Genomic DNA, 26,718 nt, shown 5'->3' with positions numbered 1-26,718 from the left:
AGAGAAAACACGGACGCTCGGGGACTCGCTTTCTTGCCTAATGTGACCCATCGTCCCAAATGGGTATTGAAGAGTCAGCTCGACTTATCCCGGGAGAAGGTGCAGGGGGAAGGCGCCGGGGGGGGGGGGGGGGGAAGGCGCGGGGGGGGGAAGGTGCGGGGGAAGAAGGCGCGGCGGGGGGGGAAGGTGCGGGGGAAGAAGGCGCAGGGGGGAGGCGCAGGGGGAAGGCGCGGGGGGGGAGGTGCGGGGGAAGAAGGCGCGGGGGGGGGGGGGAAGGTGCGGGGGAAGAAGGCGCAGGGGGAGGCGCGGGGGAAGGTGCGGGGGAAGAAGGCGCAGGGGGGAGGCGCAGGGGGAAGGTGCAGGGGGAGGCGCAGGGGGGAGGCGCAGGGGGGAGGCGCAGGGGGGAGGCGCAGGGGGGAGGCGCGGGGGGGGGGAGGTGCGGGGGAAGAAGGCGCGGGGGGGGGAAGGTGCGGGGGAAGAAGGCGCAGGGGGGAGGCGCGGGGGGGGGAAGGTGCGGGGGAAGAAGGCGCAGGGGGGAGGCGCAGGGGGGGGGCAAGGCGCGGGGGGGGGAAGGTGCGGGGGAAGAAGGCGCGGGGGGGGGAAGGTGCGGGGGAAGAAGGCGCAGGGGGGAGGCGCAGGGGGAAGGTGCAGGGGGAGGCGCAGGGGGGAGGCGCAGGGGGAAGGTGCAGGGGGGAGGCGCAGGGGGGAGGCGCAGGGGGGAGGCGCGGGGGGGGGGAGGTGCGGGGGAAGAAGGCGCGGGGGGGGGAAGGTGCGGGGGAAGAAGGCGCAGGGGGGAGGCGCGGGGGGGGGAAGGTGCGGGGGAAGAAGGCGCAGGGGGGAGGCGCAGGGGGGGGGCAAGGCGCGGGGGGGGGAAGGTGCGGGGGAAGAAGGCGCGGGGGGAGGCGCAGGGGGAAGGCGCAGGGGGAAGGCGCAGGGGGGAGGCGCAGGGGGAGGCGCAGGGGGAGGCGCAGGGGGGAGGCGCAGGGGGAAGGCGCAGGGGGAAGGCGCAGGGGGAGGCGCAGGGGGAGGTGCAGGGGGGAGGCGCAGGGGGAAGGTGCAGGGGGAAGGACCCGCTCGGCCTGCCTGTGCATCTAACACGGGACATTGGGGTTCACCGAGTCCATGAGAACATTTAAAACCTATACGACCCTCCAAGTCAACTTTCTATTCAGCAGCTGAGACAATGCCGATACACAGAATGCTTCTGAAACGAAGAGGAGAAGGTAGGACAGAAGCATTTGGTTCTTTTACTTTAAAAACCATTTGCATAGTAAACGCTGGAAAGCTGGAGGTGACACATCTATGACTGAAAACCCCCTTTTAAAAATATCAAAGAGTGGAACGGCGCGCCTTTGAAGACACAGTGACAGCACTCCGAGGAGGAATGGCGTCCCTCTGGTGGAGGGTGCAGCCCGTGGCCTGCGCTGTGCTGGCTTCTCGTTTTAAGACGGAGAGGAATGAATCAGAAGGGCGCGCAGTGCCGGGTGGGCCACGTGATGGGGGGGTGACGAGACTCCCTCCCTTCCTCTGGGCTCAGGTCCCCGAGGCCACGTGGAAGCAGGTGAGGTTCGCACCCCTCCTCGGCACGGCGCGCAGCTGGTTCGGCGAGGGGCTCTGGTTCTGGCTGAGAACCAGGAGGGAAAGGAAGGAGACAGCGTTTCAGCAAAGGCTCCTCCGCAGGAGCTGAAACCACCAGGGGGAAAGGCCAGGACTGGCCAGGAAGCTTGCAGACTCTCCCTAACACCCCCCACCGTTCCCTGTCCCGCCACGTGGCTGCACAAAACACACCTGTTCCAGCCACGGCGGCCCAAACCAAAACCACGGAAGGCACTGGCCGCGGAGCATCGCTCCAGAGGCGGGGCCTCGGCACCTCCCTCCCTGACTCAGCTACTTGGCACGAGAACGGGAGACAGAAACGAACACGGTCAGAGCTGAGCATCCTCGGTCAGTGACCACGAGGCGGGAGGAAGCACAGGCAGGCTCCGGCGTGTTCCTCTCCCCGAAAGGCACCTGGTTCTGGAGCTACGCAGCCCCTCAGGCAAGTCCCAAGTGAAATAAGACACATCCAGCGTCTCCCTGCTGAGCTCTCGGTGCGACTGGCCGCCACGGGACCGCTACTCATAAGCGCAGAACCGGCAACACGGCGAAGGCTCCCGGGGGCGCAAACCGGTAGCTGGATGGCTTCTCCCCCACGTGACCCAAAATCACGGGCGACACCCGGAGAGCCCAGTGATCCGACGAGAGAGAAAGGATGACAAAAGGCAGTGAGTAGGGAGGCCCCGGGAACCGCAGGCCCTCTGCACGGATTCCATCCACAGGCGCTGACGGAGGCGGCAACACTGCGTCCCGGCGAGGGGAGGAGACGCTGGTCCCACCGTCCCGAGCCACGAAGATCCGCCACGAAGGTCCGTCCACGGTGCTGAGTGGCGTCAGCAGGTCCTCCGAGGCCAACTCCTACGGCCCTTCTCACCTCACATCACACCCGTAAGGAAACGGCATTTTATTGAAGAGAAGAGAAACACTAAAGAAAGCAGGGTGCTACTGGATGTGGGCAAGGAGCCGACAGAATCCCGGCGGCACTGGGTCGGCCGACTCCCGGCCTCCACGGCGCGCGGGGCCGGGCGTGGCCGGGCGTGGCCCACGCCGCGCTTTGGATCGGGCTCAGCAGGGCCCTCGAGCAGCGCCGGTCAAATCAGGCCGACCATCTGGTCAATCTGGCGCATGTAGACGCTCTTCAGGGGCAGCGAGTACCTCCGCTCGTCGGGAACGCGGTTGCACTAGAGAGAAATGGGATCGTGGGAATTTCAAGTTAAGGATCCACGTGTTGACCGGGCCAGTGTGGCTCCGTGGCTGAGCATCGACCTATGAACCAGGAGATCGCAGTTCAATTCCAGGTCAGGGCACACGCCCGGGTTAGGGGCTTGATCTCCAGTGTGGGGGGTGCAGGAGGCAGGCAATCAATGATTCTCTCTCATCATGGATGTTTCTGTCTCTCTCTCCCTCTCGCATCCTCTCGGAAATCAATAAAAAAATATAAAAAAACCTCCATGTGCTGAGCCTCAGGAAATGGGGCTGGATGAGCTGACTGGCCTCTCGGCTGGGCACTGCAGACGGGTCGCGCGTCCCGTGTGAGGCAGGATGCTAGCAGCATCCCTGGCCTCTGCCACGAGATGACCCGGCCCCACCCCCAGAGGTGACAACGGGGACGCTCCAGACATGGCCACTGTCCCTGGAGGAGTGGGCACCCCGCTGGGAGCACTGGGGTGGTGGAGCGCCCTCGCCTCCCAGGGGCACAGGCGGGGACCCCGGGAGGCTGACGTCCACACACGTGCGCAGTGGCTGGGACTCCGAGCGGCATCCCGGGTCCCACCCCACCCAGATCTGCAGAAAACATGCTCCCTTTGGGAATACTGTGGGCCCTCTGCGTTTGGTTCCTCTCGTCCACAGCCAGAACCTAACGGCGCACAAGTGCTTCTCTGTTGGTAACTGGAGGCCTTCTCCCCGCCTCGGAGGAGAGCGAGTTCAGGAACCAAACGTGTTGTCTGGAAGCACCATCACAGGCTCTTCCCCAAGGAACGCGCCCCCACTGGGACTCACCTCGCTGCTCCTCATCCTCGAAGGGCCAGCCCTGACAAGTCCCTCAGCTGGTCCCGGCATCCCCCCCCAGACCCACTGTCCCCCACCCCCGAGCCTCCTTCTGCCTGAACATCCTCCCTGCGGGGCCTCCTCCCTCTCCAGGACCTACTGAAAAGCCAGCTCCTCCGGGAAGCCCTCCAGGCTTTCCCTGGAGGTGGCTCCCCTCGCCTGTTTTGACAGCTCTGTGGCTGCCCCCTCCTCAAGTTCCTGGGGAGGAGCCGGTCTCCCCGCCAGCCATGACCTATCTAGAACCGGGGCCCCTCAACGGCCCCCACCCCCAGTGCTGCGTGACAGAATGAGGTCTCTTCATGAGCGTCTGCCCATCGACCCCTCAGCCGGGAGTGACTGGCCACCGCTCCGCGGCTCCCACGCCGACGGCGCCTGCTAACCGCCTCTGTGAAACTCAGGCACCCCGTCTGAGTCGTTAACTAGGGGCGTCTTCTCTCCGTCCACACGCAAAGCGACCCCCGGAAAAGCAACTCACATTGGAGCTGGAGTTGGTGACTTTCAGGTCGGGAGCCGCCGGCCTGTGCAGAGACGTCCCGGCTGCGCGCCCACGCTCGTCGGGGAAGAACTCCTTCCACGGCGCCTCCCGCAGGTGCCTGTCCACCGACACCACGTGGCCCTCGGTGGTGAACATGTACCTGGTGCCCGACTTGTGCACCGGGTTCTCCTCATCGAACAGCTGGCGGGAGAGCAGACACGATTGGAAGCTGGCAGGTTGGACCCCAGGTGCGCCCAGCCCCGGGGGAGCTGCCTGGCTCGCTTTCCGGGGACCAGCGTCTGGGAAGGCGTCCGCGGTCCCAGCCCGGCTGCAAGTCTGAGTCGCCACTTCTGCTTCACCTCAGATGTCCCCCCGACCCCCGGCTAGAGTCCCAAGGCCTAGGACGGAGGCCCAAACCTGGGCCGTCTGCAGAACCCCGGGGTGAGCCCATGTGCTCCCCAGTTCTCGGGCTGGAGCCCCAGAACCGTCTGCACCTCTCACATGGCAGATGCCGGGGCGGGGAGGGGGGCAGGTTTTGTCTATCTCCACATCCCCGGCACGTGGGCCACCTGCTCGTTCTGTCAGCACCGGGCCGGCGCTGCGGACACGGCACAGGGCGGTCCCTCCCGCAGGGCTGTGCTCCGGGGAGAGGGGGCGGGAGCACCAGGAAGGCCCGGCCCGGGATGGGGGGCCGTGGGGGAGCGGCAGGTGCTTAGCAAACGCCGACGAGCGGCCACTTAGACTCTCAGGTGGAAGACACCTTGCCGTCACCGCAGGTTACAGATGAGGACAAACGAGACCCAGCGAGCGGGACAGGGTCGGCCCAGCTTCCTCCCCGACCCGGGGTCCTCGCGCCCACACCCAGGGGTCTCCTTCGCTTGCTCCAGAAGCCCTGCGAGCGTCTCCCCACCGCATGGGGTGCAGCCAGGCCCGGCTGCGCTGGGAGGGGGTGTGGGCACAGGGGCCCGGGGGCAGGAGAGCTGTCCTCCCACGGGGAGGCGAGGGTGCCCTCTGCAGTCTCCTGTGGACGGTGACGCCAGGAGCCGAAGCGGGGACCAGCACCTCCCAAACCTGCTTGTACCGTCCCAGCCACCAGACCCCGAGCTCCCTCCAAAGACCCTGAGTCAGCAGGGCCGCGGCCAACAGGGGCTCGTGACGCAGCCCCGCCTGGGGGCCGCCGCTCAGGACACAGAGCCTTCCCGGAATCTCCGACTCTCAGCCTCCTCGCTGTCCCCACCAGGACATCCCAGCCCTCTGGGCCCGAGGACGTGTCCTTTGTAGGTAGCCACGCTGAGTGCAGCGGCTCCACGCACAGGCGCACACACACATATGCATGTGCATACACACCACGAGTGCACACACACACATGTGCACACACACCACACGTGCACACACACGTGTGCACACACACATGTGCACACAAACCATGCGTGCACATGGGAAGAGCACGGGGCAAGGAGCCAGGACGGGGTCCGAGCGCAGCCCCGCCCGTCACCCTGAGAGCCAGGCGGTACGCACACTGCACGGTGAGCACTGGCTACACTCCCCGCGGTTCCTCCAGTGCGGACCTCGGTCTCTGCACACGCGAGCATGTGCCTGTGGCCACGGTCACACCATCAGAGGGGCCAGCCCCACAGGCTCCGCTCTCTCCTCGGGGAAGCCTCCGACCCCACAGACGTGGGTCCCACGGACCGTCACCACCCTTCGCATCTCCGTCTACTGGACGTGCCTCCTCCACACACGGTCAGGAGCCGTGGGGGGGGGGGAGGGGGACTGCCGTCCCGTGTCTGCCTGCTGTGCTCGTGGCCTGGGCCAGCGCACTGTCCCGTGCGGAGCAGGGCCCGTGGGCACGGGCGAGCCCGTGTGGCCTGGCCCGAGCTGACTGCCGCTCCTGGGGGTCCCCAGCACGTACCAGGTACAGGTACTTGCAGGTCTCGCTGAGGAAGAAGCTCTCCATCCGGTCCTCCTTGGACTTGTCGATGACGTGGTGCAGCGTGGCGTACCCACACCTGCAAAACAGCCCGTCAGCCTGCCTGCTCCCTCAAGGCGCGCTCACCAGGCAGCGGAGCGGGAGTCCCGTCACGGAATAACCAGCCCCACCGGCAAACGCCCACGGCAAACAGGTTACACCCGGTTTCAGCGCTGTCCGCCTTAGCCGAGCCTGTCTGCACACTCGTTTAAAAACGGATTTGGCGGCTGAATCGCCAGGTTAGGGGCGGGCAGCGGGGGCGGGTGCTGGCAGGTTTGCTGAGAGCATACGTGACATCGAGAAATGACTGGGACGAATTCAGGACTGATTAACGTTTTCCATCCTAATATTTATAGACCTGAGGTATCATTTGGAAAGTCTAAGACGGCAGTTTATAAAAAATACTCAGGACCCACTGCTCGGTAAAAAAGCAGGTCACAAAACTGAAATAGCTTTTTTTATACAATACATGCATGCACACACGTTACATATGAATACATACAAACGATGAGCACACAGACGTAAAGACTGTGCTCCTCTCTGCACGTGGGCAGCCCAGGACAGTACCAGTGTTTTTTTACGTGTGAAACGGGAATGAGTTACTTAGGAAGAATACAGTCCCACAGTCACCATACAGTGCCAGCACCCACCACCCGCTGAGAACGGACAGGCACTGACACAGAAAGGAAGCAACTTCCCTGCAAATCAAGACGAGGGACCCGCCCGCCCTGTGACCATGGGGGAACCCTGTTCCCCGGAGCGGCTCCCCGTGAACCCGCTTCCAACCGCAGGAGGAGGAACTGGGAAAACTGACTTGACTTTCGTGTACTTTTCCAGACTCTGCAGGATGTCCATGCCCACGTGGAGGTAGAAGGGGTTCTTGGTCGCCTGGAGAGGAGAGAGAGCGTGAGCCAGCAGGGCGGGGACGTGGACGTGCCGCAGCGCGCATCACAGGCCGCGACGAGCGTCGCGGGCTGCCGGTGTCTGGGTGATGAGTCACGGCCAGAGGAGGGCGCAGGGCCCCGCCGCCGAGGGTCACAGCGTCCAGGGCTAAGTGTCAGGTCACGTCGGCTCCCACGGCCGGGCCACACCCTGCCCGCCTTCCCGAGCCACCAGCCAGGCCTCGCTCCCAGCGCCATCTGAGAGCAAGCCAGTGTCCACCCTGCCTTAGAACTCCCCCGAAGCCTGTGCCTCGGGCACGGGGAGCAGAGCTCGCCCCGGTCCCCACACAGCCGCCTGAGGCCCCCCACAGAGGCTGCTCTCGGCCCTCCGATCGCCCAGCTCAGCCTGGGGTCCGAGATGGTTCCTTAGGAAAGGATTTACTGGGAAGGTGAGCCTTCCCTCCAACAGTTTCACAGTTGAGGGTCTTTTTTTTATCCTCACTTGAGAATAGTTTTCTTCTGATTTTTTTTTTTTTACAGAGTGAAGGGAGGAAGGAGGGGAAGAGAAAGGGGGAGAGAATGGGGGGGTGGGGAGAAGCACCGAAAGAGAGACACCTGGACTGGCTGTCTCCCTCCCGCCTTGCCCTGACCAGGCCGGGGATCGAGCCTGCAAGCCGTCCTCGCCCGTGGAACCACGCGTGACGCTGACAGTAGACGCCTGGACAGGTCACTGTCAGAACGACCAGGAAACGGAGCCCACCCCAACCAGCAGGGGTTCCCCGAGAACCAGGCCCCCAGGCCCCCAGCTGCCCCGGCGCCGAAGCCGGCCGCGCGGACAGACCCGCACCTGGTAGAGGAGGTAGGTGGACTCCACCAGCTCCGGCCGCAGCGGGTAGAAGAAGACGTCGGGGGCCTGCAGCTGCCAGTTGTACCGCTCGGGGAGCGCCCCGTAGCGCTTCCAGATGGCGTAGTAGAAGGCGTGCAGGCAGATGGCATCTTCCACGTCTCCTATCAGGACCTGCGGAGGCACCGGCCGCCGGGCTAGGACGCTGGCCCACGGCCCTGGCTCCCCCCCACCACACCCATACCCACCCTGGGCTGGAGACAGCCCCAAAGTGGCACCCAGAGCAGTAGAGGCCTCCCTGGGCATCAGTGCCAGGACGGGCACGGCGGCGGCCAGGGCTTCACTGCCGTCACAGACAGGAGCAGCCGAGGGGACACCCACCCACGGCTCTGGGCCACTTTTCGGGCTCGGCTTCCCCTATCTGTGGCTCCACCCCACATTCCGGAACGAACGCCACCAACAGAACCACCGAGACACGTCCTGCCGTTGCCCTCCCGAATCCAGAGCCGTAGGAAGGAGGGCCAGCGCCCCCAGCGTGCGTGTCAGGGAGGGACGGCGATACCTGCAGCCCCGGGAAGAAGGCCTGCAGCGAGTCCATCCACGTGTTCATCAGCCGCCCGCTGAACATGTCCACGTTGACGTACAGCGGGGGGTCCCCTTCGCCCTCGTTGCAGGCTTCCCGGCTGCGGCGAGCAGAGCGCAGGGTGAGAGAGGATGGTGACAGGCCGGGCTCATCCCCCAGTGGCCCCGGAGTTCAATGGCGTCAGCATGAACCTTCCTCCTACCCCCCCACCCCCTTTTTTTAGAATTTTATTTATCTCACCTCTTCCTGGCCAACTCAATGGCTTTGGTCATTTGTACAAACATGCTAAAAACTGGCTTTCAGCCCTAGCCGGTGTGGCTCAGTGGATAGAGCGTCGGCCTGCGGACTGAAGGGTCCCAGGTTCAATTCCAGTCAAGAGCACGTGCCTGGGTTGCGGGGGCTGGATCCCCAGTAGGGGGCGTGCAGGAGGCAGCCAAACAATGATTCTCTCGTCATTAATGTTTCTATCTCTCTCTCCCTCTCCGTTTCTCTCTGAAATCAATAAAGATATACTTTAAAAAACCAACACAAAAAACGGGCTTTCAGCATTGGTCTTCCAGGCAAATGCACTTCATCGTAACAAGCTGAGCCCTGACCTCAGTCCCTGGGAGTCTGCTCCGCTGGCCTCGGTGGACATCTCGGCCTGGGAGATGCCTCCTGCTATCAGTCCGGGCCGCCTTCCTCCCCACGCCTCCCGAGGTCACGTGCCCCTGTGGCCGAGCAGCCCGTGAAAAGCACGACGGTATCATAGGAAAGTCATCCAGCCCTGGCCGGTGTGGCCCAGTGGACAGAGCGTCGGCCTGCGGACTGAAGGGTCCCGGGTTCGATGCCCGTCAAGGGCACGTGCCCAGGTTGCAGGCTCGATCCCCAATGAGGGGCGTGCAGGAGGCAGTCAATCCATGGTTCTCTCTCATCATTGATGTTTCTATCTCTCTCCCTCTCCCTTCCTCCCTGACATCAATAAAAATATATTTTTTAAAGAAGTCACCAAACACATCCTACCCCTTCTTTGAGGCTCTGCAGACAGACCGCCTCTCCCGCGATACTAGCGCCTGCACAGGTAACACCTGAATGAGCACAGAGTCAGAACTCAGCCCCGGCGCACACCCTCTGCAGGAAGCACTGGGACGTTCAGGGTAAGGACGGGCCACGCAGGGCCCGGGGCGCACAGCCGGTCTGCGTGGGGTCTGACCTGCGTGGGAGGCCTGGCTGCTTCTGCACAGAAACGGCATCTCTTCCCTGACCAGGCCCCACGCCATGGCTGCAGGCACCCCTCCGCGCCAGCTGCCCAAGGGCCGGCTCCTCAGTTCCCTTTGGGGCTTTAAAAGCTAACAGTGGTGCCTGGCCGGAGGGGCTCAGTGGGTCGGAGCATCGTTACACGTACCGGGAGGTTGCGGGTTCGATTCCCAGTTGGGGCACATGCAAGAGGCAACTGGTGGGTGTCTCTCTCTCACATCCAAGTTTTCTCCCTTCCCCCCTCTCTAAAAATCAGGAAGAAATGCCCCCTCCCCAAAGCAGGGGAAGTGGCTGAGCGCTGGCCAAACAGCCTGTTAGCGGAACCACTCCCGGTGGCTCCACGGCAGCCGCTGTGGGACGGGTCCAGGCGGGAAGCCCCGAGAGAGAGACAGCAGTGACGTCAGGGGAGACACCAGGGCAGCCGCCACCTGGACGCACAGCTGAGGCAGCAGACCAGGCGGGTTTAAAGCGGCAGAGGGGACGGTGCCACGCCCTGGCTCTCAGCAGGGGAAAGGCCACCCTAGCAGCTCTCTGGAAAGTAAAGGGGCCACAGTGACTCAGTGACCGCCCCGCACGGCAGCTGTCGCCCTGAGCGCCGTGGGACGCAGGGCTGTGCCGTTCCCGGGGCAGCCAGGCTCCGATGGCCCCGGCCCTGCCGCCCTGTGGGGTCCTGCCCCCTGCCCGTCGGCTGTGCGACACGACGCAGGCAGTGCCCGTCTGTCACTCTGAGAATAGGTCACGGAAGCACATGGTCTCCCTCCGAGGGAAGCTGCCAGGAGCGCCTACAAGAGGCCCGAGTCGCCGAGACCCCAGCCGCCAGGCAGCGGTTCTGGCCACCGTGTGCACCGCAAGTGGACTGTCCGGCTTGACCGGCCTCGACAAGGCGCAGCCCCCGCCAACAGCCTGGGGACAATCCCGTGAGGCCCGGTGCGAGGCGGTCTGCGCTCTGAGCACTGGGTTTTGGGGGACCTGCGATGTAGCAGGAGGCAGCTGATGCACCTCTTCACCCCCAGATGAGGGACAAGCAGCGGGGAGCCCGAGGCCAGTGGGGCCCGGGAATTTGCACTGGGATGGCCCCAGGCAGCGGGCGCGGGACCTACCCCCGGCGCAGGTAGCTCTGGATGCTGTGGTAGGCGGCGTTGAACATGTCCAGGTCCTCCTTCTCCCCGAAGAGGATGTAGGACTTGAGGAGGTACTCGTAGAAGGAGTCCAGCCCGGCGCCCAGGCCGCTCTGCTTCCCCACCCAGTGGCCCGTCTGAATGTTGACGACGTTGCCTGTGGACACGAACGGAGTGGGTCAGGCTCCCACTGTCGGGGGCTGGGGAGTGGGGGCAGCCCCTTCCTGGGCCCCTGCCCCGAGCACCCCTGGCACAAGGACGGGGAGCTGGGCCCTCAAACTCCTCAGTCCCAAGGCAGCTCGGCAGCAGGGGCCTGACCTGACGCCAACACGGGGGAACACTGAATGCGAAAGGGAAATGGGTGTCACTTTGCTTTTCCCATCGAACCTCACAACCGCCCTCCAAGCAAAGTCCCAGGAGGACACTGGGTGGGGCAGACACCGAGGGCCGATCGCCGAGCGGTCACTTTTCAGATTCAATGGTATGAGAAGAGGAGAGGAGGGAGCGCCCCAGAGAAGGGGAAGGACGGGGTCCAGGTGCACAGTCCCGTGGCTGGAGGAGGGGAAGGGGATGGGGGCCCAGGTGCACAGTCCCGTGGCTGGAGAAGGGGAAGGAATGGGGCCCAGGTGCACAGTCCCGTGGCTGGAGGAGGGGAAGGGGATGGGGGCCCAGGTGCACAGTCCCGTGGCTGGAGGAGGGGAAGGGGATGGGGGCCCAGGTGAGCAGTCTCGTGGCTGGAGGAGGGGAAGGGATGGGGGCCCAGGTGAGCAGTCTCGTGGCTGGAGGAGGGGAAGGGATGGGGGCCCAGGCGCACAGTCCCGTGGCTGGAGGAGGGGAAGGGATGGGGGCCCAGGTGCACAGTCCCGTGGCTGGAGGAGGGGAAGGGGATGGGGGCCCAGGTGCACAGTCCCGTGGCTGGAGGAGGGGAAGGGATGGGGGCCCAGGCGCACAGTCCCGTGGCTGGAGGAGGGGAAGGAGAAGGACGGGGCCCAGGTGAGCAGTCCCGTGGCTGGAGGAGGGGGAGGAGAAGGACGGGGCCCAGGTGAGCAGTCCCGTGGCTGGAGGAGGGGGAGGAGAAGGACGGGGCCCAGGTGCACAGTCCTGTGGCTGGAGGAGGGGAAGGAGAAGGACGGGGCCCAGGTGAGCAGTCCCGTGGCTGGAGGAGGGGAAGGGATGGGGGCCCAGGTGAGCAGTCTCGTGGCTGGAGGAGGGGAAGGGATGGGGGCCCAGGTGCACAGTCCCGTGGCTGGAGGAGGGGAAGGAGAAGGACGGGGCCCAGGCGAGCAGTCCCGTGGCTGGAGGAGGGGAAGGAGAAGGACGGGGCCCAGGTGCACAGTCCTGTGGCTGGAGGAGGGGAAGGGATGGGGGCCCAGGTGCACAGTCCCGTGGCTGGAGGAGGGGAAGGGGATGGGGGCCCAGGTGAGCAGTCCTGTGGCTGGAGGAGGGGGAGGAGAAGGACGGGGCCCAGGTGCACAGTCCTGTGGCTGGAGAAGGAGAAGGAGAAGGACGGGGCCCAGGTGCACAGTCCTGTGGCTGGAGAAGGGGAAGGAGAAGGACGGGGCCCAGGTGCACAGTCCTGTGGCTGGAGGAGGGGAAGGGATGGGGGCCCAGGTGCACAGTCCCGTGGCTGGAGGAGGGCAAGGAGAAGGACGGGGCCCAGGTGCACAGTCCCGTGGCTGGAGAAGGGGAAGGGGAAGGAGAAGGACGGGGCCCAGGCGCGCAGTCCTGTGGCAGCAGAAGGGGAAGGGGAAGGGATGGGGGCCCAGGTGTGCAGTCCCGTGGCTGGAGAAGGGGAAGGGGAAGGGATGGGGCCCAGGCGCACAGTCCTGTGGCTGGAGGAGGGGAAGGACGGGGCCCAGGTGCACAGTCCTGTGGCTGGAGAAGGGGAAGGAGAAGGACGGGGCCCAGGTGCACAGTCCTGTGGCTGGAGGAGGGGAAGGGGAAGGGATGGGGCCCAGGTGCACAGTCCTGTGGCTGGAGAAGGGGAAGGGGAAGGGATGGGGCCCAGGTGCACAGTCCTGTGGCTGGAGGAGGGGAAGGGGAAGGGATGGGGCCCAGGCGCGCAGTCCTGTGGCTGGAGAAGGAGAAGGGGAAGGGGAAGGGGTGGGGGCCCAGGCGCACAGTCCCGTGGCTGGAGAAGGCGCGCACACCTAGCAGCCCCGTGCCGCTGCTCCGGAGGCTCCACAGGGCCTTCACCGCGCGGCGGGCCACCCACTCGAAGGTGGAGTCCCCCAGCAGCCGGCTCAGCATCCCGAACTCCACCAGCAGGGACCCGGCGCCGGCCGTGCACGTCTCGTTATTGCTGTCGGGAGGCACCCCCGTCTTTAGGTTCACCTGGGGATGGGAGAGACAGAGGTTCGTGGTGCCCGGGCGACGTGGCTCAGTGGATGAGCATCGACCTATGAACCTAGAGGTCACGGTTCGATTCCCGGTCAGGGCACATGCCCGGGTTGCGGGCTCAATTCCTGGTGTGGGGAGTGCAGGGGGGGCCGGCCGGTGATTCTCTCTCATCACTGATGTTTCTGTCTCTCTCTCCCTCTGCCTTTCTCTCTGAAATCAATGTCTTAAAAAAAAGGGGGAGGGTTTGTGGCAAAACTCAAGGAACCCCCAGGGCCGGCAGGCGAGGCCCCGCCCTAGACTGAGTTGGGGAGTCAGCTCGCCGCCGCCCGCCCGCCCGGGAAGAGCTCGGGAGCTGCAAAGACACAAAGCAGAGGCAGGCCCGGGAGACGAGGCCGTGTGCAGTCACATGTTTGTGGGCGCTCCCCGAGCTCCCTCCTGCTCAGACGGGGAGAGAAAGGAGGCCCAGCGAGGCGGGACAGACCGCTCCATCACCGTCACCGTCACCGTCACCGTCACCGCGGCGTGGGCCTGGCCACTCTCTGACTCAAGTCCCGGGGAGTCCTGGGCTCGGCGAATCACATCTGCAGGGATGGACTCTCACTCCAGGTCTGGCATTTAAACCAGAAGCAACCGTGGGGAGCAGTCATCACGTGACAGTCCCCAGCTCCTACCGCAGCCACGGAGGGTCTCGGGGAGATGTGTCCCTGGGGAAATGAAGACACACCCACGCGGCTCGTAGCAGGGGGATAAACCCCACCCATGGAGGGCGATGCTGAGCCGGGAACATAGCTCTGTCCCGAGGCGGCGATTGCGGCAGGTATGTGCTGTGCGCCCGGCACACAGTAGGTGCTCAGCAAATGCCCAAAGAATGGAAAAACCTCTGCATCGTATGTAGGGCCAGATTCCCTCAAAGACACAGCTGTCCCCTTGTGTATCAGCCCCCTTCTCCCCCCCAGTACGTTGCTCTAAAGAGATTTCATTCAGGGAGACGGGCCGCGAGCCAGCTGCCTACCCGGGGGTAGGGGATTCCCGTCTTGGTGTTTTCGAAGGCCGGCAGGAGCCGCACGGCCAGGTCGTGAGCCATGTGCAGCAGCTCGTTGTCGTAGTCCTTAATGGTCATGTCGCCGAAGGGCTGCTTGGAGTCGGTGATGATCCTGTGGGCGGACAGGAGGCTGCCCAGGACCCTAGTGGCAGGAGGACACAGAAACGGCAGAATCGCATTCGCTGTGAACGCACACAATCCCGTCCAAGAGACAGAACAACCGAACTCTGCCTGCGCTCGGGCGGGCCTCGGGCCTCGGGCCTCAGAGGTGCTCCCCAGCCCGGTAAGAGCCGCCTGCTCTTCGTCACCACTTTTACTGACAGGTAGTAATGGGGCACTCATCTGGGGGTGCTGGGGAGGCCACGGGAAGTAACAGCCGAGGTCTGTCATCTCACCGCCTCAGGGCGGCGGGGGAGGGGGGAGTAAAAGGGGGAGGCTCGAATAGCTCTCAGGCGAACACGACCTTTATGCTAAGACATCGCGCTGGCTTCCCTCACTTGGGGGAACACGTGGCTTCTAAGAAACAGAACCGGCCGAAACCAGTGTGGCTCAGTGGATAGAGCATCGGCCTGCGGACTGAAGGGTCCCGGGTTCGATTCCGGTCAAGGGCATGTACCTTGGTTGCGGGCACATCCCCAGTGGGAGGTGTGCAGGAGGCAGCTGATCGATGTTTCTCTCTCATCGATGTTTCTAGCTCTCTATCCCTCTCCCTTCCTCTCTGTAAAATATCAATAAAATATATTTTAAAAAAAAAAGAAAAGAAACAGAACCGGCAGCACCACACAGACGAAGTCTTTTGCTCTGGCGCCGAGCAACGGAGGAGCTGTTCTCCAGCCTCTCCAAGGAGGCGAGGGAGGAGGAGACCTACTCGCAGGGGAGGCCCCCTGAGGGCCGTCCCCCCGAAAAGCCACGCGTTCCTGTTCCCTCCAGTGATCTGAAGCGGACTGTGACTTTTCCCCAGAAGGAACGCTTCCCTAACTTCAATGTGACCTCAGGAAGACTACGCAGTAATACAAATTCCAAAAAGTTTAAATGAGCCTGGCCGGCGTGGCTCCGTGGCTGAGCATGGACCTATGAACAGGGGTCACAGTTCGGTTCCCGGTCGGGGCGCATGCCCGGGTTGTGGGCTCGATCCCCAGGGTGGGGCGTGCAGGAGGCAGCCGATCCATGATTCTCTCTCATCATGGATGTCTCTATGTCTCTCTCCCTCTCCCTTTCTCTCTGAAATCAACAAAAATATATTTAAAAAAAAGTTTACGTGACAGAAATATAGTCACAATATATCGAGCTAAACAGGGAAGATACAGCACGGGGCACGGAACAGGTGCCGCAATGTCAGCGACACACGTGCCAGGAGGAACCACACCAGGCGGTGAGCCGTGGTCCTCCCGCCGTGGTGGCAGCGGAGATGGGGGCGCTCATTTCCTTCAGAAATTCCCGGGGTTTGCCCAGGACACCGCGAAGGAAGGACACCCTCTCACACCTCCGTCAAAGCGCGTCTTTCCGGTCAGTCCAAACGCAAGGACTCTGAAACGTCCAGAGCGAAGGAGTAAGATGGCCGAGCGCCACGCGGCCTCCGTGGACTCTGCCTCCATCTCGTGGCCGGAGGGCCTCCCGGGAGTGTCTCCCCACAGAGGCAGCCTGCCAGCATCCCGCCTACCGTCTCACCTGATGGTGGCCTCGAAGACCTGCACGGTGGAATCTTTGTCAAACGACACGGTGTTGATCACCAACTTGACCGCCTTCTGGAACTCAGATGCATTTCCCATGATCTGTAACAGAGGGGGCGGGGCTGAGGGACCCAGGGGCGGGGCCCCCCCTCCACTCGGCACCTGGGGAAATCCAGTGAGCTCTGGGGGCGTCTCCCAGGACACCTGGCCAGCCTTGCCTCCAACTCAGCAATCCCGTCTGCAAACGGTAGAACTGAGCATCGTTCCTCGGGCACCATTAGCCGCTCCCTTCCTCTTCCCCTTCCCCTTCCCCTTCCCCTCACTCAGGCATCAGAGCTCCCAAAATTCTGGGAACCAGTAAAAATCCCCCCCCAAACGGAAGAAACAGAACGGCGACCTTCCCTCCTGCTCCTCACACACACGGACAGCTCCCTGGAGACCCAAACACCTGGGAACGACGGTGGGGTGACCCGGGGGTTCACGCGCGGAGAAACAGAAGCATTAACTTTTGGAGCAAAGCGCAAGTCCAGTGACATTGAAAACAAACCAAACACAAGAGACATCAGCTCGGTCCCTTTAAACACACACCCCAGCCTGGCCGTGCGGCTCCGGGGCTGAGCTCCATCCACCAACCAAGAGGTCGCCGGTTGATCCCCGGTCAGGGCACATGCCCGGGTCGGGGGCTCGATCCCCAGGAGGGGGCGTGCAGGAGGCAGCCAATCGATGTTTCTCTCTTGTTGATGTTTCCATCTCTCTATCCCTCTCCCTTCCCCTTTCTCTCTAAACAATAAAAAGACATTTTTACACAGGGCCTAGATACAGCCGTGGGCAAACTACGGCCCGCGGGCCGGATCCGGCCCGTTCGGCTGTTCTATCCGGCCCGCGGAGCCGAAAGAGCGGAGGGTTCTCTTGCTCTCCCCTCCGCTCCTTTACTTTGAATTTATATTAGTTCACACAAACACTCCATCCATGCTTTTGTTCCGGCCCTCCGGTCCAGTTTAAGAACCCATGGTGGCCCTCGAGTCAAAAAGTTTGCCCACCCCTGGCTAGAACCACGATCCCTGTTGGAGGCATGGGCACGACGTCACACCAGGTGAAGTGCAAACTGGGCACAGAACGTTCAGATTCATCGGAAATGACATGCCTTCATGCTGGTCACAAGTTGATGACAGCCCTGGCTGGTGTGGCTCAGTGGACAGAGCGGACTGAAGGGTCCCGGTTAGGTTCCAGTCCAGGGCACAAGCCCGGGTTTCAGGCTTGATCCCCAGTAGGGGGCGTGCAGGAGGCAGCTGATCACTGATTCTCTCATCATTGGTGTTTCTCTCTCTCCCTTTCTCTCTGAAATCAATAAAAATATATTAAAATGTTTTTATGACAATCCTGGAACTGTGATGACATCGTAAGACACACACGAAAAACAAGGAAAAACAAACCATCTCTGAGACACAGTTCTCTCCGGTGATTATTCCCGCACAGCCCCTGGTCTGCAGACCGCTGCCCCTCGCTGTCCCCTCCCTGCCACAGGCAGAGCACGTACAGGCGGCTCGGCTCGGCTCTGGCCTGCAAGTCTTTCTTTGTAAAAGATGGCGCCATCGCGCTGTGGCTGCCGCCGGCTAGCCGGGCCAGGGGACTGTCTCCCAGGGCCTGCTGCACATCTGTGGGGGCCGATCGGACACGCTGCCGGAGGAAAGGAAACCTCAACGGGAGCGCAAGCCCAGCCAAGGCCGGATGCTGTGAGCGGAAACCACAGAGGTCTGTTTCCTTCCAGATGTTGGGCAGCACCTCTGCCTGTGGGCAGCTGCAGCTGCCGGTCTGGTGTCAGGTCGAGGGGAAGGCGAAGAAGGAAGTGGCGACTGTGACTGGCCACGGCAGTCAGGTCAGCCAGCAGGTCCGAGGCCCTCTCTCGGGCTGGTCTGGACGGGGAGGCAGACAGGTGTCCGTACTGTGGGGCTCATCAGAGCCTCCGAGATGCCGGGGCGCTGGGACAGACGTGCGGACTTCTGCCAGTTCCCTGGGGACAGACTCCTCCTTTCCGAGAGAATGCCCTTGGGGTCCGTGCTGGGACACGCTGGCGCCGGAGAAAGTCACTCTGCACACACACTGCTCTAGAGGCGGGGCATGCGGGGGGTGACAAGGAGAAGGCCTGAACGTCACGGGTGCGGCGGGGACGGAAGGCACGCAGGGCGCGGGCGGGCTTTCACAGCTGGGCGGCGTCCTGGGACGTTGTTAAGCAACGCTCGTGGCTGAGTCAGCCTGTCATCTTCGACATGTCAGTCCTCCGTGGGCCAAACGGACTGGTCTGGGCACATGGGGTTGGGGTGGCAGACGAGGGGGTGGAGTCACAGACGCAGGAGGAGATCCTGGGAGAACACCCCAGCCTGGCAGCTCCACCCCGGCTCCCCATTAGATGGGCCCAGTGGAATGCAAATGGGCGCTCCTGCCCCGTTCTGGCACCTCTCCTGCGAGCAACGTGCTGGCCGGCGCTGATGCAAACCTCGCCAGCATTGCACAACTCACCCCCCGCCCGCTTTAACCGCTCACGAGCTTAGACCACAGGAGGAATGTGCTAAGGGTGAAGGCTTGCTGGCCACGCAGGGAGAGACCTGAGCCGTCCCCTGGGAGCCGCACCAGGTGGCAGAGGCCGGGAGGCCTGGCCTTGAGCACCTGCCACAGAGCCCATGGCCGCCACCTGCTCTGCAGCCGGTCAACGGCCTCCTGTTCCCCGGTCAATGAGGGGCACAGGCAGCACCAAGGGGGGCCTGTGGGTCTGTCCAGAGCACGGGCGGCGAGGACAGGCCGTGGCAGAGGCCTGGGCTCAGGGCCGCACGGGGTCAGGGGACTGACCGACCCTCAGCTCGCGTCTTTTCCTTCTGAAACCTTCCTTTTCCTGCCGTGACATTACGGTCACTGTGGCGCTAATGAAATGCTCTTTTGATTCTTTGAGGCAATAAAATAGTGCAAAACTGGGAGAAAAATAGGTTTCCCCACATCATCACATTTCCCTCATTTCACCTGCAATACTTCTCTTGCTCTGGGCATCAAGGCCACGAAAAGAAACAACAGTTAAGGCCCGGCCGGTGTGGCTCTGTGGTTGAGCACCGACCTATGAACCAGGAGGTCACGGTTCAATTCCCAGTCAGGGCACACGCCCAGGTTGCGGGCTCGATCCCCAGTAGGGGGTGAGCAGGAGGCAGCCGACCAGTGATTCTCTCTCATCATTGACGTTTCTATCTCTCTCTCCCTCTCCCTTCCTCTCTGAAACAAAATTTAAAAAAAGAAAGAAACAACAGTTATGAAAGCTAGGAATATATTTTGAGCATCAGGTTTCCTGGAATTCCCGGCCTTGCGGGGAGCTAGGGTAACGACCCCCAAAACCTCTTTTTTTTTTTTTTTAATATATTTTATTGATTTTTTACAGAGAGGAAGGGAGAGGGATAGAGAGCTAGAAACATCGATGAGAGAGAAACATCGATCAGCTGCCTCTTGCACACCTCCTACTGGGGATGTGCCCGCAACCAAGTTACGTGCCCTTGACCGGAATCGAACCTGGGACCCTTCAGTCCGCAGGCTGACGCTCTATCCACTGAGCCAAACCGGTTTTGGCCAAAACCTCTTGATTAAGTAAAAGAACAGCGAGGCTGAGGACTTACTGCCAGCGTGTCCAGCGCGTCCACGAGCGTCAGCGAGTAATTGCCCAGGACGTCGTTGATGTTCAGGTTGGAGCTGAAAAGGAAACGAAGGGGAAGGAAACAAAGGCGCTTGTGTTAGAGGAGAAAGGAGGACAGGAAACTCGGCACCCATCATCCCTCCGGGACTATTCAGGGCGGGGCAGCGCGGAGGCCTCGCTACCCCACAGGGGGCTCCTTAACGCCCGAAGCGCCCCAGAACAGCCACGACGCGGACACTACCGCGGAGGGAGACCCCGGCGGGAGGCAGGGGCAGTGCTGAGTCCTGTGTCTCAGAGGACGCGGTTCATGGCCCTAAGCGCTCGCTCCGCTCAGCTTCAAGTCGCTCTGACTTTAGAGCCTTAGGAGCAGAGAGGGGAGCCCTGCCCCCAATCCTCCAGCTGGGAAGTCAGCCCCTCCAGCCGCCACACCCAGGGAGGAGCGACCCCTCCAGCGCAGTCTCAGCATCCTATCGTCCTGGCCTCGGGGAATAAAAGGACTTCATGCCGTGTTTCACTCACACTCACACCAAGCCCCCATCAACACCGCTCCCCTCTCTGTTTTTTTAAAAATATGTTTTTATTGACTTCAGACAGGAATGGAGAGGGAGAGAAAGAGAAACATCAATGATGAGAGAGTCACTGACCAGCTGCCTCCTGCACGCCCCACACTGGGGACTGAGCCCGCAACCCGGGCCTGTGCCCTGACCGGGAATCGAACCGGGACCTCCTGGTTCCTAGGTCGCTGCTCAGCCACGGAGCCACGCCGGCCAGGCACCGCTCCCCTTTCTGAAACCACCTGGAGACCCAGCGTCAGGGCTGCAAGGAGGGTGAGGCCGCTGGGCACGAGGGCAGTTCAGCAGTGCGTGCGCCCGGAGGGCAGGAGGGGGAACAGCGCGTCTCAGGGCAGCTCGGCAAGGTCTGGGCTCAGGGATTCCCTGTCCCATCCACAACCCAGAGAGGAACCCCAGACGCTCGAAAGGATGGAAGTCAGGGGGGAATCCAGCGACGGTTTAGGGACCAAAGGGAGAGCCCAGTTCCATCCTCACTGGTGTCCTGGCGTCTCCCATCAACCCCAGACCACGGTCCCTACTCTTGGGGACACGGGACGGGGCCTGACCGGAGGCAGGAGGGCCGCTCCCCAAGCCCTCTGGTCTTCTCAAGCCCCCGCTGCTGTGCTGAACCTGTTATGGCCCTTAATCCAGGACAGACCGCACAGCAAAACGTCAGGTCCGCCCCGGCTGGTGTGGCTCAGTGGATAGAGCGTCGGCCTGCGGACGGAAAGGTCCCAGGTTCGATTCCGGTCAAGGGCATGTACCTTGGTTGCGGACACATTCCCAGTGGGAGGTGTGCAGGAGGCAGCTGATCGATGTTTCTCTCTCATCGATGTTTCTGACTCTCTATCCCTCTCCCTTCCTCTCTGTAAAAATCAATAAAAATATATTAAAAAGCAACAAAAAACACTCCAGGTCCATGTCTTATATCTATCTACCCACCTACTTATCTACTTACTTATTTAAATCCTCAGCCAAGGACATGTTTTCATTGATGTGAGAGAGAAAGGGAGAGAGAGAAACACTGACTGGTTGCCTCCGGTACAAACCCCTACAGGGGATCGAACCTGTAACCTAGGTATGTGCCCTGACTGGGAATCGAACCCTGAACCTTTTGGTGCACAGGGCGATGCTCTCACCCCGCCCGGCCAGGGCTGGGTCCGTTGTTAAAAACGAGCTTGTGCAGAAGGCTGTCTAGGCTCCGGGCCACCTCGCCCCTCACAAGCCACGAACCAGACGCCACGCGGCCGAGGAACCGCTGCTGCCTGCTTCTGCTGTGCGTCCACTCTCTCTATAAACGCCCAGGATCGCAGACGGTCCTCCGCAGACGGGAGCCGGGGTTACAGCAAGCCCCCGAGGGCACGCCTGCCGAGAGGCACACGTGTGCAAGGGTGGAGGTCAAGGTAGGCAGGGACATGCTCAGGCGCCGCCCGCCAACCCCAGACTGTTGGGCGTCGATGCTGAACTACACGGCTCTGCTGCTCGGAAACCGAGAGGCGTCCAGCCACCCACCCTCAGAAGCGGTCCCTCTCCACCTGGCATCCAGCTAGCGGGTCCTACGGACCTCCCTCGCCACCTGCGCAGCATGGAAGGTCCCCCGTGCCCATCACTGCCCACCTTCCCAGGTCTTGCTGTGCCTCTCCTCCCAGGCTACAACTAAAACGGGCCCAGTTTATTTATTTTATTGATTTTATTGATTTCAGAGAGGAAGGGAGAGGGAGGGAGAGATAGGAACATCAATGATGAGAGAGAATCATTGATTGGCTGCCTCCTGCACGCCCCACACTGGGGATACAGCCCACAACCCGGGCATGTGCCCTTGACCAGAATCGAACCTGGGACCCTTCAGTCCACAGGCTGACTCTCTATCCACTGAGCCAAACAAGCTAGGGCTGGACCCAGTCTTTTTTTAAAAATATATTTTATTGATTTTTTACAGAGAGGAAGGGAGAGGGATAGTTAGAAACAATGATGAGAGAGAAACATTGATCAGCTGCTTCCTGCACACCTCCTACTGGGGATGTGCCCGCAACCAAGGTACATGCCCTTGACCGGAATCGAACCTGGGACCCTTGAGTCTGCAGGCCGATGCTCTATCCACTGAGCCAAACTAGCGAGGGCCAGACCCAGTCTTAAAATACTTTTCGACCCAATGTCCAAGCTGTCACTACAATGATCAATGACACGCTGTCACAGTGAAAACACGTGCTCCCAATGACTGGGTGGCCCCTTCTCTCCACTCAGTCCACTCAGAGATCTAAGGTGTGCGTTCAGACTTTTAATTCTTTTTGATCAAATTGCTGTCCACGCTTTCAAAATGTGCCGGACAAGAAAAAAGAACAATGGGGAGGGAATAAAGAAAAAAGCAGGCCCCACACCCCTCTGGGCCGCTCAGTGGTTAGAGCGACGGCCCGAGTACAGAAGGGTCTTGGGTTCGATTTTCAGTCAAGGGCACGTACCTGGGTTGCAGGTTCAATCCCCGACCCTGGTCGGGGTGCGTGCGGCAGGCAACCAATCGATGCGTCTCTCTCACATCTATGTCTCTCTCTCTCTCCCTCTCTCTCTCTCTCTCTCTCTCTCTCTCTCTCTCTCTCTCTCTCTCTCCCCTTCCCTCTTTCCCTTCCACTCTGGGGGAAAAAAAGAATCAGTGAGAAAATAGCCTTGGGTGAGGATTAACCAAAACACCCTCTTGGCCTAAACCACCAATTATCGTGAGTCCGTTTATGCCAAACCACGGTGTCGGTGAGCCCTCGGATTTGTTCTCTGTAGATGCTCCTGACCTGGGCCAGCCTGACTCGATTCCGCTAAGTGCCTCAAGCCCAGAGCTCGATCCTCAGCGCCAGGCTGGGCTGGCAGCACACACCTTCCCACCGAACCAGCTGCCGACGCAGAATCCGACTCTCCCCTTGGTGCCACGCACCCCACGGTGAATGTTTTAGGTTCTTATCTAACAGAGAAGATGGAAAAGACTCACACCCACGTGTGAAACAAACTTCCCACATACCCCAGGAATCTGCCTGGTGCCGTGCAGGCAGAGGGCACAGGTGTTCAAGGGCTTGGTCATGCGGGGAGACAGGCAAAGGGAGAGGAAGGCGAACTAGTCCATCAGGGAAAATCACCTTCAAACAGGTCAGCGGCGCCTTGGCCGGCTTGGCTCAGTGGATAGAGCGTCAGCCTGCAGACTGAGGGGTCCCAGGTTCGATTCCAGTCAAGGGCACATGCCTGGGTTGCGGGCTTGATCCCCAGTAGGGGGCGAGCAGGAGGCAGTGATCAATGATTCTCTCTCATCATTGATGTTTCTATCTCTCTCTCCTTCTCCCTTCCTCTCTGAAATCAATAAAGAAATATATTTAAAAACAAAACAAAACAAAACAAAAAAAAACCAAACAGGTCAGCGGCATCACAGAAGGACTTGGCCCTGACCCCCAGGAGGACAGGATCTTAGAAAGAACGAGGAAGGAAGACGAGGCCACGCGAAGCCAGGGGCGCCCAGGAACGAGTCGGTTTGGGGGTTTGTTAATTTAAGACTTGCTTTTTTTTGTTTGAATAGCAATAGGGTTGGGAGAAAGCAGAGAAGGGTCATGTGCCCAAGACCTGGACTATTGTTGTTCACAGGATGCAAGAAAATAATATCCAAAGGACTGGAAGAAACTCTGGGTTTGGCCCTGGCCAGTTTGGCTCAGTGGATAGAGCGTTGGCCTGTGGACCGAAGGGTCCCGGGTTCAATTCCGGTCAAGAGCATGTACCTCAGTTTCAGGCTGCTCCCCGCATCCGACCCTGGTGGGGGCACGTGCAGGAGGCAACCGATGGATGCGTTTCTCTCACATCGATATTTCTCTCTGTCTTTCCCTCTCTCTTCCACTCTCCCTACAAAGCAATGGAAAAATACCCTCAGGTGAGGAATAAAAGAGAAAGAAAGAAAGAAACTGAGTTGGGAAGCTCTAACCCACATGGGGGACGTGAGAGGAACCGGCTTTGCATAGCCACCGGCGGCCGGACAGAGAGACCTGCTATTTTTAGAGTTCAGGTTTTACCGACTCCGCGTTAACTGCTCGCCCTGCCACAAGTCTAACAAGATGGCCAGATAAGCCTGGAAAAAATGGAACTGAAAAATAAAAAAACCCATGTTCAGCGCCCAGGTTTTGTTTCTGGACGTTTTACGTCTGACTCTGATAGCTGTGCCAGGCAGTAGCTTTAAAATGAACCCTAAGCTACACCCGAGAACAGTCACCGGAATACGTTTGATTTTAAACGTACCCGGAAGGTTTGCAACAGGTTACTTATCTGGGGTGTGGATGGGCCCTGTTATTTTGGAGCCAGAAGGACAAAGCTCAGGTTCTAAAGTTTTCTTGGAAATACTAACGCCTGGGAGGGAGGAGTTAAGGAAAGGGAGGGGAGGGAGCAGAGGGCTCTGTGCACCCTGCGGAGGGTCCAGCGTGAGGGTCTGCTCCAGGCCACAGCACCCAGGCTCTCTCACCTCCTTTACCAACCACAACCCTACCAAACGTCCCCCCCCCCCCCCCCCGCACGATCTTGCCAACAGCATACATGTCCCAAAGTAACCCGACCTCAAGGTCCCCACACTGTCACTGCACACTCAAACCGAACCCTGGCCAGCAGACTTCGCCCTGAAACCAAGGCCTGCGCCACCCACAACCACCGCGGGACCAGCAGGCCAATCCCTGGCCGCCTCCCCTCGCTGGAGCGGGGTCCAGGTCTCCAGGGGGTCCCTAAGGTTCATGAAGACCCACAAAACTGGCATCCACTCGCTCCCCGACCACCAGAGTCCCAGCTGACGGCGTGATCCACCCAGGCCCTCATTTCATTACACTCTTCCCTCGGGCCCACCCCGCACAGGGAAACTTGAGAAAACAGCGGAGAGAGACAGCGGGGCACTTCCTGAACGGGTTCTCGCCCCTCCTGGGATCCCAAGAGCTTTAGTGGGGACGTACGTACATGCCCCCCACACGCTGACGTCTGCTCCGTAAAAGTGTGGGCAGGGGCTGGCGTGGAAGAGCAATGACAAATACCTGGTGAGCTTTCTGTTTTCCGGTTTTAACTTCTCGGAAAGTTAAGACCAGAAGAAAACACATGGGCATAAAGTCCAGGACCGTCAGGCGAGACAACTCATGAATTCCCACCATCTGGAAAGACCCAACAACTTTTTGCCAATTCAGGACGTGAAGGTGCAGATAAACAAACCATTGTAAAACCTCTGCAAGCCCCGATCGCGTCTGGACTTCCCTTTCAGGCCTGAGGACGGGCTCTGCTGCTTCTCACCAGGTGGAGAGACACCTAGGCCCCGGGTCCAGAGGCACCGCCGGGCGTGGTCCCAGGGACAGCAGCCCACCGCTCCACTCCCGCCTCAGGGAGCGACCCCGAGGGAGGCAGTCACCCATCTGGCCGGACAGGGTCAGCCAGAGGCACGCCCCTCCCTCCGGCCAGGAGGTCCTTCCTGGGTGTGCTCAACTCTTGGACTCTGAGGTCAGCGGCAGTGACCCCTGGAGCTCAGCCTGCACAAACAAGGCTGGCCCACCTCCCGCCACAGCCCTGCCACCAGTGGGGGAATTTACGGGACAGTCAACGCAGCCGCCAAGGAATCTCACCCCAAATCTGGGCCAGACTCTCCCTCTCCCTCCCGCCTACAGCCTCAGCCTCAGCCTCAGCCTTAGGAAGCAGCCCGTCATTAAAGAGGAAGGAGGTCGCCTCGCTCTGCCTCAGCGCACTGGGGGCTTCAGAGAAGTCCTTTCCCCGGCCAACTCGTGGGTCTTCACATTTTTAATAGAAAAGCCAGGGCTGAGAGGTACAGGCTTGTTTTCAAACTGCGTTTACAGGGGATTTCCTGTTCCTATGCGCTCATCTGACGGAGGAGGCAGAGAGGGGCGTCTCGAGCCCCCTAGTCACCGCTTGGCACTGCCACTGTCCCCCCGGGGCCCTGAGCCTCAGTCTCCCCATCTGTAAGAGAGACTGCGCTGGACAGCTGTCCCGGAGTTCTTGATTTCCCCAGCCCATCCCGCGCCCCAAGTCCAGGAGGCCTCAAGGGGGTCGGCCAATGAGGCGGGGGCGCCGGCCCAGGATCCTAAGCGCCCTGGCATCCCTGGGGCACCGGAGGGCGGAGGGGTACTCACGGGTCCCCGCGGTCAGGCCCTCGGCCCCCGCAGTCGATGGGGTTGAGCTCGTCCTGCGGAAAGGCGTGCGCCATGTAGTTGTCGTAGCCGAAGACGAACATGCCCCGCGCCAGGTCGCGCATCTGGGCGCGCAGCTGCGGAGGGAAGGCGCCGCTGTAGCGCCGCTCGTACTCGTCCGGGCCGCGGCCCCGGCCGCCCAGCACGTCGCCCCAGTGCGCCGGGCCGCACACGCCCGGCCGGGGCCGCCGCGGAGCCCGCCGCCGCCCCGCCGCCGCCGCCCCGGGTCCCGGCGGCTGCAGCCACGACGGCCCCGCCGGACCCCCGGGCTGGTCAGCAGGTCCCGGGGCGGTAGGCGCGGGGCCGTCGGGGCCCATCAGGCGCTGGAAGCCGAAGCTGAGCGGGAAGCGCTGGTAGAAGCCCATGCTGGGCCCCAGCCCGAAGACGAGCCACAGCGCGCCGTGGAGGCCGAGCCGCAGGAGCAGCAGCCCCAGGACGAGCGCTCGCCATTGCATGGTCGCGCGGGCGCCGCGGGCATCCTCCCAGCGCGCGGGGCCCTCCGCCGCCGCCGC

General features: G+C 61.6%; 1 protein-coding gene across 2 annotated transcripts; it reads right to left on the bottom strand.

Moving 5' to 3' along the window:
- Nucleotides 1–1,225: 1,225 nt before the first annotated feature.
- EDEM1 (ER degradation enhancing alpha-mannosidase like protein 1) lies at nt 1,226–26,718 on the bottom strand. Of its 2 annotated transcripts, none has more exons than XM_080675080.1 (12): nt 26,150–26,718; nt 19,454–19,526; nt 15,802–15,905; nt 14,104–14,275; nt 12,902–13,085; nt 10,734–10,908; nt 8,377–8,497; nt 7,818–7,988; nt 6,904–6,977; nt 6,033–6,129; nt 4,121–4,321; nt 1,226–2,777 (listed from the first exon to the last, which is right to left on the bottom strand). In XM_080675080.1, the coding sequence occupies exons 1-12, from the start codon at nt 26,659–26,661 to the stop codon at nt 2,688–2,690; spliced, it is 1,974 nt and encodes a 657-aa protein (XP_080531206.1). In that variant the 5' UTR covers nt 26,662–26,718; the 3' UTR covers nt 1,226–2,687. The 2 variants fall into 2 exon arrangements, with proteins under 2 accessions (XP_080531206.1, XP_080531207.1); XM_080675081.1 differs by lacking the exon at nt 26,150–26,718 and adding an exon at nt 25,302–25,422.

Source organism: Plecotus auritus (genome assembly GCF_963455305.1).
Source record: "Plecotus auritus genome assembly, chromosome: 6".
Taxonomy (NCBI): Eukaryota; Metazoa; Chordata; class Mammalia; order Chiroptera; family Vespertilionidae; genus Plecotus; species Plecotus auritus.
Note: the sequence above shows the minus strand (reverse complement) of the source record. Positions and strands in the feature narration are given on the sequence as shown.